This window comes from Oculina patagonica, chromosome 8 (genome assembly GCF_052425735.1).
Source record: "Oculina patagonica isolate OP01 chromosome 8, crgOcupat, whole genome shotgun sequence".
NCBI classification, from domain to species: Eukaryota; Metazoa; Cnidaria; class Anthozoa; order Scleractinia; family Oculinidae; genus Oculina; species Oculina patagonica.
Window position 1 is genome coordinate 29,343,895 of NC_135765.1, and position 15,409 is coordinate 29,359,303.

At 39.4% G+C, this 15,409-nt stretch overlaps 2 protein-coding genes across 2 annotated transcripts; one reads left to right on the top strand and one right to left on the bottom strand.

The window, feature by feature from the left end:
* Window positions 1-2,953: 2,953 nt before the first annotated feature.
* On the top strand, window positions 2,954-6,985 carry LOC144662214 (homeobox protein ceh-30-like). Its single transcript, XM_078522976.1, has 3 exons — window positions 2,954-3,255; window positions 4,582-4,653; window positions 6,003-6,985. The coding sequence occupies exons 1-3, from the start codon at window positions 3,108-3,110 to the stop codon at window positions 6,332-6,334; spliced, it is 552 nt and encodes a 183-aa protein (XP_078379102.1). The 5' UTR covers window positions 2,954-3,107; the 3' UTR covers window positions 6,335-6,985.
* Window positions 6,986-7,183: 198 nt separating this feature from the next.
* On the bottom strand, window positions 7,184-12,314 carry LOC144662213 (uncharacterized). The gene is made up of 5 exons (XM_078522975.1): window positions 12,163-12,314; window positions 10,607-10,927; window positions 9,542-9,748; window positions 7,898-8,044; window positions 7,184-7,420 (listed from the first exon to the last, which is right to left on the bottom strand). Exons 1-5 carry the CDS (start codon window positions 12,212-12,214, stop codon window positions 7,350-7,352), a joined length of 798 nt encoding a protein of 265 aa, XP_078379101.1. The 5' UTR covers window positions 12,215-12,314; the 3' UTR covers window positions 7,184-7,349.
* Between the last annotated feature and the right edge of the window lie 3,095 nt (window positions 12,315-15,409).

Sequence of the window (15,409 nt, forward strand, 5' to 3'; positions counted from 1 at the left end):
TGTTGGTGTTTCTTAGTCATTGCGTATCTTTCTTGAATGGAATGGAATCGTTGAAAACGCCTTAGTCAAATCAGAACAGACACCGACCAGTAAACACAAACGATGCTATTTGGAGCGATTTTCACTTGAGTGTCGAAAGTAATTCGCATTTGCTTTGGTTTTGCATTACTCAGAACCGTTAGTGATTGGCTTACAAAACTCGCGCCACTTTCTTAACCAATCAGAAGTAAAATCAAGACCAATTGTAACTCCCTCACACACGTTTTCCCGCGCTTCCCACTGGCTACATGTACTTGCTTCGAGTTTTGATTGGTTCAATGAATTGTCTGTGCCCTTTAATCTTTGCGATTGGCCAGAGTGATAACTTAGGCGTACGGGCAATTTTTGGCCAGGGGGGTGGGGCGGTGAACCATTTGTCCAAAAAATCTTGCACGTTGCCCAAATTTTTACGAAACAGTCGAAAAAAAAACGAGGGTCATGCGATGCACCAACATGATAGGCCTACATATGAAGTGAAAATATTCTAACATATGAATATATCATATGAAAAAAACACGTTAAAAGAAATAGCTGCCTCTGCCATTTCGACAGCCGAAGATATCAATCCATGTCATTGTTGACTACAGAGTTTGCATATGCCCTTTCAATGTTAATAAGTGCGATGTTTTACGTTGCTGCCCCATCAGGTGCAGGGAAAATGCGTAACCGGTGCCAAGCGCGGGAAAAGGTGTGCGCGGGAAAATGGGTAGCCAGTGACAAGCGCAGGAAAATGTGTAGCCAATGACAAGCGTGGGAGAACGCGTAACCTGGTGCCCACACAGCGGTCAAACGCAAAATGACGCACCCCGGTTGCGCCTCGAATGAGAATTTGTCTCGTGAGTGTGCAATTTGTAGGAATGAAAGAAATGGTACGGTGAAAGAACAGTCAAGCTGGGACACCAGAGAGATGAATATCAAATTTCCAATCCATAAGCGGCGAAAACCTTAACTTTCCAGGGACGGCGTAACTTGGCAAGCGAAAGTCGGAAAATAAGACTGATGGAGAAGTTTGGCGGGAATGCACAGTAACTGTGCACGCGCGCGCGTTTGACCGCTGTGTGCCTGGTGCCAGGCGCGGGAAAATGTGGAACGCGGAAAAATGTAGGCGCGAAATCTAACCCAACTGATGCTCTAATCAGTCAGAGCAAGAAAAAACAACGCCGCACAATTTTTTTTATTTTACAGTAATGCAGGGGTTGAAACAAAAAATTTTCGCGCTTGATGCCGGTTGCACAATTTTTTTTGGTTAATTTATCAGTTTGCTTGCTTGGTTATGAAAACATTTTAAGGCGGTCATGAAAAATGCTCTGTGAACGATCTTGTGAACATGTGTAGCCACAGCATACCCAGTGACTAATTACCATCCCTCGTCTCTCAAATCTCAATTCACAGGGCCAGGGGAAAATAGACATATTGCTCACTATTCCTTTCACAATCTCTTCTCAGTTTTCTTTACAGACCGGGATTCGGTCACTGCTGATATTGTAAGGCAACTGTAGACAAGTGATCCAACCGAATAATTTTAGTAACGCGCGTATTATAGGATAACCGACAAGGCCGGACAAAATTTTGCGATCCGGGTAGTTAGCAGCTAAAATATGCCCACATTTAGTTGTATTCATTAATTGCGTTGTTGTTTTGGCAGAGAAACACATTGCCTGTCGCCATTTTGAAGTGTTTGGGGCACGTTCTCGCGTTTTTAAAATGGACCACCCACTCGCACGCCCAAGGCCGTCAGCAAGGCGACAGAAAAGAAACCCATTTAAAAACATGATTACTCAACAGAACTTGCGTGTTTCAAAATTTTACTGAGAATTCACCTCAAGTTAAGAACAAAACCTAGTGGTCTAACATTGTCTTGTTACAGAGAATCGATACAGAAGTTTGTTATTCACACAAACGATAAAATTTTATCAATTTAAGATGCGTGTCTTGTCAAATGTTTAGCCATCAGGAATCAAGATGTTATGGATTCTTAACTGGCTTTACTTATCTAATTTAACATTTTATACTATCGTTGATTCCTTCGCAAGATTATTTAAACACTAAGTTTTGAGCTGTACACGGAATTATATTTTAGTGGTACGACTCGTCCTTTTCGAGTTTATTCTATTTATTTGTGTTTCGTGCTATGTTACGCAAAAACAACTTGAAAAGGTTTTGAAACTCAAGTGTAAGAGCTGGCGAGAGAACCTCGAAAGAAGCTAATTCCCACGACCTAGATGGTCCATGTTTTGATTCCCCTCACTTTCAGAATTTGGTTCCCACGGAGATATAAAATACCATTATTATTTTATCGTTGTACGATAATGTAAACCATCAATTCTGTTTAACATTTTTTAAAGTCTAAAAAGATGATGGTTTTATAAATGGTAATTCCCGTTCAGTGCATTTCATTTAATGACCTTATAATTTTACTTGTTCAAGAATAAAATGATTTCTCGATGTCAATATAATGTTAATCTCACACTTTGTGGCTAATTATCTATCTTTGGACATTTTATAAGGTTGCTCTTGTTTAGAAACTCCTCAAATTAGAGCCAAACGAAAGCATCTTTCTTTGATAAGCATTTTATTTTTCTTTCTAATGTTTACGCGATGTAGTCAATTGCCGATATAATTGTAATAAAGCAATCTACATCAAAGTTCTTTCAGCGTAGTCAAATCATAACACACGTACATGGTTATCTTAGAGGGCCATTTTCAGACAGTTTAGTGCTAATGACGTCTACATGGGGACATTTAACACCAGAAAATAACCTCTACAAAATCTGTTGTTTTGAGCAGTTTTTGTAAACAAATCAGGTCGGATATGCTTAGCCAATCAAAATGCAGAACCCTAATTTAAAGTTTTGTAAACAAGATAAGACGATTAGGCTCAATAACACTGTACTAATCAAAACAATTATTTCGATTTAGACCTCCTTGTCAGAGAAAAGCGTCTAGAGGTCAAAAAGCGTTGAAAAGCTGAAGTATTTCGGGTTCTAATCATTTCTTTCGTAGATTGGCCTCTTACAAGTGCGTGCATGTTTCTGTGAAGCGGTGATTCAAACGCTACAAGTCTCACAATGTATTTGTCTCGTTGGCCCCGAATGTCGGCATTCAAGCGACCCAAACCCCGTGTTGAGAGGAGTCAAACTTCAAAGAGCTTTATGATTGATGATATTTTAAAGAGGGACGAGCCAGCGAATAAGAGAGAGCATTTTCGTCAAATACGTGAGTAAAATGATTATTTAAGTCATTTTGTAGCTAACATACGCGTTGTCCTGAAAATTCAACTTGGTAAAATATGTTCCTCTTGGACAAACCTGTATACCGCGGGACATGCTACAAGAAATACAAAAGTTACGAATTCTTTTAGCTTCGAAATAACGGCGTTTATAGGATTATCCTTTGGGGAAGTTTTGCACATTTACAGTAGCTCTAATGTTGTCCATTATGGCAACGTTTCGATTTAATTGGTTGTAACAAGTTATCAAATTTTCCTCTTCACACGCAAACATTTGGAAAAGTTGTTGTCGCTGTACAATTCAAAGTAACGTATGTCATTTGTAGCGAGTTATTAGTACAAAATAATTTAGCATCCACGTTGATTTTAATCGGATAAAAGTTATTTAGCACAAAATCGGGAACCTTCCATATCAAATCCCTTCGAAACCTCCACGAGGTTCAAATGAAAGGTTTAAAAATGCATTTCCTGAAGCCATTTGAGCGTTTGACAGCTTGTCTCTTTAACTCGACAGTTTTGTCAAAATGCCCCTCACTGCCTTTCACGTTGGGAGTTACGGTCATTTCAGTCCTTCAAAAATAAATTCTTCATGCACACTATCGGGGTCTACCGGAATTTTATTTTACCTGACGATTGAATTTTTTAAGAAATTCACGGCCTTCAGGAAATGCAGTAAAAACAATGGTGTTGGTTTTTAAAATCTCATAATTTCCAGGCGCTAAGTCATTTCGGTCGTCGATTCTTAAAACGTTTTCGTTTTCCATTTCCCTGTGGGGTGGTCGACCGATTGGGCAGAAAAAAAGGAAACTTGAAAACAAAAGTAATTAATAATTATTTAATTCAAAATGCTTTAGCCTGAATCATAGTTTTAACAGCACAGAAGAACTATAACTAGAATTTGTCACAAAACGTGTCCGAAGACGTTATAGTGTGTGATTTACGTGTTAAAATCACTTAAGATTTTTAAAAGGAAACGAAAGCTAAGAAACTCACAAGAGAGAGAAGGGAACAAGAACTGAGTCGGAATTTTATTTTACTTTTTCAAGACATTCGGTTGGTCTGCAAATGGTATTAAACAAATTGAGATGGCTTAATCAAAGCTCTAAACCTGTTGTCCTGAAATGAGAAATGATCAGCCATTTGTATCTGGCAAATCTGTTTGTTTAATTCCAATGCAACACCAAATTCTTTCAGCAGAAGTAACGTAAAAGTAATCTACATGTGTATTGCAGTTATTCACTTTACTGCAAAAAGAATGTATCGTGGAAGGTTGGCACTGAAAGGGTTTATTTAGAATTGTTTTCTTCTCACAGCGTACTCCTTTGGCAATTACATCTGGAGCAGTTACACGGCTCCTGTCAGCTACCAGGAAGAGCCGAACGCCTGTAAGTAAAAATATCTTACTTTTGCTTTTTTTTTGACAGTTTCATTCAAGTTTTATACAGTTCCTTTTATTTGAACTCGGTTGCCGCGAACGAATACACAAGGAAACATCTTGTGAAATCCTAGTCATGCCATTGAGTGGTCCTTGCTCTATGCTGACATTTCATGAGTTGAGAAACTTAAGCCTGTCAACTACAAATTATCTTGGAAAAAAATCTTGGCACAATTGCTTTTTTTCTCACTTGAAACGTAAAATTATTTAGTAACCCCCTCTCCCCCTTTACAATGTTGCGTACCATGCAAAAAATAATGCCTCTTTTGCTTACAAACTGAAACGCACTGCACAAGGAGTTCGGGCGCATTGCGGGATGTGTTAAGGGAACCTTTGGTAACGTTCGATTGTTTAGGAGTGTGGGTGGGGGGAATTTTAAAATCGTAGTTTACAGGCTGCGTGGGCCACTTAAAATTGCAAACGGGAATTTATCTTTATTTACATATGTTCGTATCTATCCAGTACTAATTGCTTATTATTGATGAATGAGCTTATTTTGTTTTACTGATGGTGGTGATGAAATTATAATTGAGTACATCCGGAGTATATGAATAACGTACCTTTGTGAAAAAGTCCATTTTTTAAGACGTCGAGATACATGGACTGTACCTAGCCTTGGATATAACAGGATTTACAATCTATCAAATTGTTCTTTTCAATTTCTTGAGCACAATTAGTCTGAACTGGGTCACGTGGCGCGCTAAAAACTAAGGAATATCTGGAGATTTCAAAATTGGCTTTTTAAGCTTTACGCGTTTAGTTTATACCAAGACAAGTTATGTTTTGGACCAAGCTTGGCCGTGATTGTGGCTCTTGTGTTTATCCGTCTAAAATTTTTTACAGAAGCCGCTCATTTTGGGGGACCTGTTTTGAAAGACTTTGGATGTGTCTTGCTTCAATATCTTTTGCAGGTTGCGTTTTCGTTCGTAAAATCGGGCCCGACACGCGAACATCTGTGCAGCGGTCACATATTTTTCCGAATCGGTCGACTTGTCGGATTGGAGTCGCGCGCGAATCGGATAGCCATTCACACACGCACTGATTGGCTTCCCGATTTGTCGTGACTGGCAGATCAGCCCTACAAGTCGTAGCGTCGATGTAAATTAAACGAATAAACGTGATATCTTGCCCAAGAACACAACGCAATAACCCAGTTGGTTGGGGGGGGGGGGCGCTTGAACCCGTTTCGCTCTATCCGATCCGGAGTCCAAGCCACTGCGCATCCCTACCCCCCCCCCCCCCTCTCTCTGATACTTCTATGTAACAATATGTCTTTTCTTTGTTTAAATTTATGTACAGCCATCACGGAGTCAATCCAACGTAACACCGCTATCATCTGCCCCGTCCCCAAGTATTTTCGCGCCCTTCTCAACGACAGCAGGCGTTTTCGAAGAACAAGGACAGTGTTCACACGAGAACAGCTCAAGCTGATGGAAGAAAGATTTGACTCAGAGAAATATCTGTCTACGCACGGGAGAAACGACTTTGCTCGCCGGTTAAAACTTACACCGTTGCAGGTGAAGACGTGGTTCCAAAACAGACGGATGAAATGGAAAAAAGAAATGTTGAAGAAAGATCCGAATGCTGTGACTACACGAGCGAAAGGCCGTCCTAAAAAGGATGAGTTTTAATTCTGCAATCAAGTGAAAATATAAAATAGACATCAGGGGCCAGTTTTTCAAAGGGTGGATAACGCTATCCACCCGATAAATCGCTATCCAGCGGATACGTCTTAACAAAACATACTACACTGCCGGACTGGATAGTGATTTATCGGGTGGATAGCGTTATCCACACTTTGAACAACTGGGCCCAAAAGATTATAAGAAGATTATAGTAGCTGTTTGGGTTTTGGCGCTTGCCTCAGATTTGTGTTTACGGTGAAGTTCACATAAACGAAATTCCGTAGTATGTAGCCTGATTGTCTAAACATTTGCGCATGTCTTGACCGTTGCCTAACAGTCGTCGTGACGTATTTAATATCGCGTTATTTGATTAAATTGACAAACATTCTTGAAGAATGTGAACAGAAATCATGAAGAAAGACCATAGAGATGTAGTGTTTCAATACCAGTTATCACTTGTTCTGTTATTACTAGAAGTCTGAAATTTCTTGTGTTATGTAGTTGTCATTATTGCAATAAGCTGTAGTATGTACGTGGAATTTTTTTCGGCAGCAACAAAGATACATTTTGACCTTCAAAGAAGGGCTGTCAAACTACTTCTTTGGTTGATTAGGAATACAGAATATAAAATTACGGTATTTTAATAATGAGTGGAATCAGACGGAATATGAAGACGTTTTCTTGAAAATACTGCTGAATAGATTGTAGAATATATATACCCTCTGGCAGCTCATTACTATCTTCGGGAATTATGACTGTAAATATTTTAAAAGTTGTTTAACTTGTTTTACTTTTTAAGTTACTTTCTTAAAATTGCTTCCACCATCAGGATGGTTTGATATTGGTTACGAATAAAAATTATATCAGTTTGAAAGTATGAATGAATAAATGTATTTTATTTGCATGTAGTACACTAGATTAAAAATCAAACAAGCATCAGTACACAAGAGCATTTCGGCTTGTACAAAACCGAGTATAAGAATAAAATTTTTTTGTTCTTCTAAAAATCACATGTCGTAGATTAATGTTCCTTTTCGGTCGAATTCTTCTGGTCTTGAGTTTCTGTGGACTTCGCTTCATCTTCGAACCTCACTGCAAGAAGAGAGATTCAAATTAAACATGTGCATCTTTTTGTATCTTAGAGTCTGTCGATTAATTGTCGAAAGCCAATTATGAGTCAATTATGTGCTTGTTTTGTCCTCATTGATGAGCTCTCACACTCCAAACATGATTTCATTTGACCTAACCAGAAGCAAACGCCAAATGAAACATGACCTGGCTTGCGCACGTTTTCCCGCGCTTGGCAGCAGTTGCACGTTTTCACTTGCTTTGCACTAGTTGCACGATTTCACGCGCTTGGCGCTTGTTGAACTTTTCTTGGGCTTGGATCCTGCGCTTAGCACCTGCTTCAAGATTTTGCCTCGAGTTCTGAGTGAATTACTGCGCAATGCGTTTAATGTGATTGGTCAGTTGTGGTTACTTTGGTTTAATTTCCCTACAGTCATCAGAAAACAACTTAAGTAACCCAACAAGGATAAAAGTCTGGCTTATCAAACACAGCGCACTTACATTTGCCGTATTTCCTGCGTCTGTTTCTGTAACGTATGAGTCTGTTGATAACTCCTCTGCTTCTTGTCACGTGGCATACGGCATCGAAGACGAGGAGGAACACAACAATGCCTATGACCAGGACTGTTACTGATATAACCATTATGTCTGAGGATGCAATAAGTAAAAAATATCACGACCAGCATGACTGAGGATGCAATGAGGACAAAAAGAACAACGACCTGCATGTAAGAGAATGCAATAAGCACAAAAATAGACGGCAACTCGCATGCCTGACAACCAGCATGTCAAATGATGCATAACTGTGAGCACAAAAATAAGACAAACTGCATGTCCGTCTGGGGATGCAACAACTAAAAAATGCGACAATTAGTATGTCAGATGGTGCAATAAGTAAGGGTTATTTTTAGGCAACGAGGGAATATGCGATTTATTCACCGAGGGCGCAGCCCGAGGTGAATAAATCACATATTCTCGAGGTGCCTAAAAATAACCGGCTTATTTTTCACATGGGCGAGGTATCAACAGTGGCTTAAAACAATAAGAATACGCTGAAGAAAAACAAATGTTTTTTTTTCTCGACACACACTTAACAACAGGAGAAAGGTTCCGAAAAGACGCACTGGGGTTTCCACTTTGTTAAATTTTATAATAACAGGTTATTTTTTCGTTTTTGATATGCCGATCAAAACAATCAATATGCGTGCCAAACTAGCTTTACAAAAGATTGAAGATTCCGAAAGTACGCATTGGGATAGACCACAAGTATAATTTAAGAGGAAAAAACATACTTTAACTACCTAAGGTAAATAGTACAAAATATGGTCTCAGTTCATTTAAATATTATGCAGCGAAACAATGGAATATGCTTGCAGAAGAGGTTCGCGACAAGGCTGGCACCAAAGATTTTATTAAGCGAATTCGAAATCTCGATTTTTAATCTAACTGATTTTAGTCTTGTAATACATTCCTGTAATTAGTTGATTTTTTGATTCGATTTTTTTTTAGTATGTTTAGAATTTTTACGAGTATTCAATGTATTTCCATTTTTTAATTTTTTTAGAATTCTTAAATTATAAGTATTAATTGTATTTTCATTTTTAGCATTTTTAGGATTTTTAAAATTATTTAATGTATTTTCATGGTGAACCTGGAAACTAGCTTTTAGCTAAGTGTTCTAACCATGTAAAATAAAGTTATCTATCTATCTATAATTGCCTAATAGTACCGACAACTTTGTAACCACCTTTTTTTCACCAATTAACTGCAAAGTTGGTAGAAGTGAGTGAGTCTGCGAAGGAAAGTTCTAATTTTTCGACAAATCCAGGCAATAACTTGGAGCCTTCAATCCTCTAAGAATCGGGAAGAGGTCTACGAAAACGCTCAGTTTAATAAGCATTGAGGAGGCGACAAAAGTGGTCAAGGAATGCAATAAGCAAAAAGTAGAAGGAAAAAAAGAAACAAATTAAAGTGTCTGGGAATGAAATAAAGCGCACTTCACCATATACCTACGTTGTTTTGTGCCTTAGAAATATTAAATATTACTTTAAGCAAAATATAAGAACCATTAAGTCTAACGATGGATTTGATAAGTGAAAAAAAAAAAAGAACTTGGACGCGAGCAGGACCAGGTACGATCCTAACCTTTCGGCTGTGTACAATGCTTTCCATTTTCCCCGTCAACAGCATCTGCGGTCTTGTGTCCTGATTGGTCCACACACCAGCACTTGTTCAGGTGAACAGAACACTGAATCACGTGATATGAGCCATCCGCATTACATCGAGGCAAGAATTCCAGTCTTAGCCGAGGGTCACGTGACAGTATGCGGTCCTGCTGGCATTGCGTGATGTCTATAAAGGGAAGTGTAGTTAGAAATAAGTTAGTTAAACACGGATCCAGAGCTTCAGACTTCCGGTCCAAATTCAAAGGAAAAGTGAGCACTCATTAAGTTAGACCATTGTTAAACATTGCAAAACGCAATAGCCTGACTTAATGAGTACTCACTTTTCTTTTGAATTTGGACCGGAAGTCTGAAGCTCTGGATCCGTGTATAGATGATATATTATTGGCCTGCAGACTGAGTTGAAAGTCGTGATAAGCCGTCTTGGCAGTAACATACACTGTACTTTCATTTCTCTTTCTCATCCTAGTTGAGAACGATTTTGGGCCTTTTAGAAATAGTTCGTATGGGTGTCTACGTCAGACAACCTTATTTCACCCCAAGGATCGCTTTTGAAGTACAAACTTGTACATTTTTTCGTGAATGAATTCCCAAAGCAGCAAAGATCCCGAATAGGTCATCTCCGAGTTGGTTAATGCTTCAGTTTCATTCAAATCGAGTCACACGAGGGCCACGTGCGAAACCATTCAAATGACTATGATTTGCATGGAAATGAGCGTGCAGGTGAAACACAGTTTCATATCAATGGTTTCGCACGAAGACTCGTTTTGATACAGAAGCAAAGTGGAAAGTCCCCGGAAATGGATTTTAATGCATAAGTATGGGACACGGTAAGGCCACGTGTGTGTTTATGCAGTGGAGTAAGAGTTCGCCTAAGTAGAGGAAACATGGCAACAGAAACTGTTTGAATAAAGAAGTTGGGTCTTGGACAGTAAAAGTAACTTATCCCCAGGGTCTTTCCGGCGCTCGGCGTTAACACCCACGATGGCGGCTACTTTGAATCCATAAAATGCTATCAAAAACTTACTTTTGCTTTTATCCTCACGAAGTTTTATCGTGATGTGTTGAAATCCCAGCTTGTTCTTCGCCTTGCACTTGTAGTCCCCGAAGTCGGTGTCACGAAAGGGTGTCACGCGTAACGTACTCACTCCGTGCAAGTTCTCCACTTTCTGTACACAAAGCGTGCACGTGTCACCCAACATCTTCTTACCCTTTGTCCACAACACCTTAGGCGGGGGTTGGCCTTCGTAAAAACATTTCAAAGTTGTTTCCTGTCCAAGTGGTGTGCTCTTCACTTGGTCTGACTTAACTTTGTTGATTCGAGCAGCTTTCTCGAAAAATGGCGAAACTAAAAAAAGAAAAGTGTTTATGCTTTAAAGAACGTCCTTGCTAAATAGAGCTTGAGTGGTAGCATTCATTGCTAATGCGACACCGCATTGCGAAATCGTTTTCAATCGCGCTTTATTTTATCATTGACATTAAATTACAGACTATTTGTGGACTTCTGGTATATATAGAGAAAGGAGAACCGTTCACCCCAAAACTCCTACAGCCCTTATTTTTTTTATAAACATCTTTGAACATAGGGGGGGGGGGGGGGGGCATACTATGGAATGCTGTTTCGTCGTATAATACAGGATCCCAATTTTCGGTTTTCTATCGAAAAGTGAAAAATGACAATTATATTAAGGAGCTTAATTTCAATGCTCAGTCGGTTCAGTCGCTCCCTAGGCATTACAATGACTTTAAATGTTACTGATTGTTATGTAATTAATTATTTTTATAGTAGATACGATCCAATTTAGTATATAAGTATTTAGTTGTAATTTAGAAATCTATAACTGAAGTTTATTAGTATTTTGTAATATTAAGTATAATACACGACCCCACAAGCATTGTGCTTTAAACCCTATCGTGTGTACATAAAGGTTTTTGTTGTTGTTGTTGTTGTTGCACGTGTAGAAGGTTTCGAAAACCAAGACTTTCTCAAAGATAGAAGTTAAACGCACAATTGTTTTAAAGCTAAATACAAAAACTAGTTTGAAATGTTAACTTTTCTTCGTCCCTCAACACAAACTCTCTCGCCTGGGTTTGGGTTGAGGGAAATACAATTGCCAGTGTTAAACGGTACAATGGGTGGAAAACTTTGCATAACGCATAAACTGACTATGAAATCAGCATATGAATGCGAAGCGCGGGAAAACATAAAACCGGATTTGCTCCGGATTGGCTGAGAATATTTCATATAAAAAAAATAAAAAATTGATTGGCTATCACCAATTTCAACAAACTCAAAACGAAAGAAAGCGCTGTATCAAGAGTTGCTCTTTAAAATAAAAGATAGAAAAAAATCTATTCGTAATATAAGAGCAAAACTTTTCGTTAGTCTTAATTATCTACGTGCCAAAGATTTCTAACTTAACACACTGCTTAAACCTCATAACTTGTTGCCTTATAAAACTAAGAGAGTAGAGTTAAAGAAACTTTGTACCAGATTTGTACCAGATTGGCGCACGATTATATGCAGAAAGATGCGCTAACTCAACTCTTCCTTTCTCGGTTTTCACACAAAATGTTCCTTACCTGAACTAAAACAACACAATGTCCATAAAACGATTATAACCGTCGTTTTCATGACACCATACTAAGAACGAAACGCTAAAAAGAGCGTAACTTTTATCACAAGCCAAAACTAAAAGATGACGTGACAATGACCACAGTGACGTAAAATAACTCTATAGCGCGCGCGCGCTCCAGACAGTCCTCGTTTCCTCGCGTGGCCTGTACTTGCGTACTATTTTTCTTGGGGGGGTTGGTGCTTGTTTAAGTCTGCGCGCTAGCCTCGTGGCCCATCAGATCGAAGCTCACCTGGTTTCATAAGCATAAAACGAAACGACTGGGTGTATTTAAGACTTTCTGTGGCAAGTCTAAAATACACCCAGTCGACTCTAGTCGCGATAGGGAGCGACGAAGTCACTCGGAAACGGGCTTTGAGAAAGTCTAGGAGTATTTCTACTTCCCATTGAATGGGATGCTAGTCCATCGCAGGGTTACCCACCGGCATTAGTTCACCGGTACCCATTTATACACCTGGGTGGATAGAAGATTTATTAGAGTATAGCGTCTTGCCTAAGAACAAACACAACACAGTGACCCCGCCCAGGGATGGAACCCGGACTGCTCGATCCGGAGTCCAGTGCCAGCTAACCATTAGGCTACCGCGCCTCCTACAATGTGGACAGGTCTTAAAAGGAAGACTAACCCTTCCTCTCCCCAGCCCCCTTTCCTTTTCCCTTTTCGCGCATTGACTCCCGGTCGCGAGTTCTTTCCCAGACTACGACAGTGCGCGCGCGCAACTGTTACGTCACACTACACCACTGAGCTAGGCCTAAACACAAATATCCCAAAAAATGCTCTAAAAATCTATCTGAAAATTCCCAGTTTTTTCCCCTAAAAATCCCTCAGAAATCCCAAAGTATCCCCAAAATTTTCTAAAAATCCCTACATATCCCAAAATTTTCTCAGCTCTCCCTTTAAAAGAAAAGTGGCATACACATTTTGTACGCTATATAGCGCTTTTATTCAACAAAAGGCACTCAAATGGGTCAATTCCCTTGGAATGGATGGGGTGCATACGACACACCGCTGTACAATTGGATTGCAGTCTAGTAGTCACCAATTAGCAAAGAATGTGAAAAAATTATCATTTCATAGGAATTTTAAATAAAGCGGCAGAGAAAATATCTAAATCATCTAAAATCCCCCCAAAATCCCCGAAATTTCTAAAAATCTCCTGATGCTCTAAAAATCCTAAAAAATATCCGGCTTTTTGTGTCTAGGTCTACACTGAGCGTGACAGATTACGAGAACTCACCGTTATAAATATAAGCGGAATCAAAGTATCCATTTGCGTTCGGCACGAGCTGTATCGTGTGTGTTCTGACCCGAACACGCGTCGCAAACCTTTATTCGCTGTGTGCAAACTGTAGGATTGTTTTGTACTGCATAGACCCGCGTCTGGCCCTTAATTAACGACGCCGAAAATAGAATCGCTTGCGTCTGCCTCGGGCGATGTTTATAATTGGTTTTTCAAATGTTTCCGCTATTTTAAAAATACTGGATAAAATAACGGTGGATAAGAAATTATATTAAAGATATATCTTCGGCCCTCCTGTTCAGTGAATAAGTACTGTAAATGCACGACTCGGGAGACATACACAAGAAGGAACATGGGTTGAGAAGAAGAGAAAAAGCGAAACTGGAATGTTTGATCAACTTAAAAGTGGACGGCAATTAAAATTAGATAAGATCTTGTAACAATGACAAGAATTCACCTATTAATATGTTACGGAGACAGCCGTGACTCGAACACTGAAATGAACATGCACGCCATCACGGACGGGTTACCATGGCAATTTGCAATAAGGCATGTATACCTCTTTGTAAGCTTCAAGAGCTACAGACGGCAGCAAATATTAGACTTTTTAGAGCCCCTCATGCCTCAATTCCAGACAAGCCGTTATCAATTCATTCTCGTTCCCAGAGCCTCCATTTCTTTTGGTCACGTGGTCGGCGAAACGAAGGGCTCTGGTAACACTGACTACCGGATGTCGTAAAATCCACGACATCCGGTAGCGCATGCCCTCTGCATAAATGTTCGTCTGCGCCTGCTCAGTAACAAAAAGGGGAAGGCTGGGGCTGACTGAGACGAGAAGAAAGCGAATTTTGAAAGCTGGTTTTGGCAATTCAAGTCGTTGATATTTTAACTTACACAATTCGATTCGTTTGGAACTCATTGAATTGCATGGCTGATAGATGTGTTGATGTTGTTGTGTCGTCTCTACACGCAATATTATCTGACGGCAGATAGAAAAGTTAGAATCCAGAGGAATTGGAGTTATTACATGGAGTCGTGGATATCATCAGCTGATAACATTCCGACGGTTGATGATACTGTGAAATTTATTTATGGCCATGCGGAGGTATTGTAGAAAATTCAGAACCAAAAAAGCCGCTGATCGACGAGGTATCATTCTATTGAGCAGCGGTAAGAAATATCACATTGAATTTCAAAGTCTTCATGTATTCATGAACTCCATTTAGTGTGTATATCTTGTATAAGCGAAGTTGATGGTGCAAATGTTTGCAATATTTTTAATGCAATAAAAAGTACAACCGAGTTACACCTTGCAAGAGATGTACTTGTCATTCGTTCATAAACGAAGGTCTGCTTCGTGAATACGTTATTACAACAAACTCCCAGTGTTATTCGGTCTTTTACCGGTAACATTTTCAAACTTTCTGCTGCATCTTCAATTGTTTCGATGACCGGAAGTATAACCAAAATTGCGTAGAAGCGTTTCGTTTTTTTACCTAATTACGCATGCAGTTTTTATCAGCCAATCAAAAAAATCATATTTTTTACCGTTACCAGGGCCACTACGTCATGTCATTTAAAAAAAATACGCGTGGCCCTGGGGAAGAGGATGTTATCAATTGCAAGCCGAAACATTTCGAAGTCCCAAAACGAATTATTACACGAGTTAAAGAAAACATCTAATGTCCTGCTGAGTCAGCCGTACGTATCAATAACGGAAAATGCCGCTGAGTCCGCTGTTCCGTTAGCAAGAAACTCAATGCGATGGTTGATATTTTTCACCAGGGCGACTGAGCAATATCCGCCAATATATATAAACGACGCTATAGTTATCGTAGCGATAAATGAAACAAGTGTAATATTGTAATGCGCAAGTGAGAATCCTTGATTGATTTTTGCGCAATATAAGTTCATTAATTATTATAACAAACCATTCTATTTGTTACTTTTGCC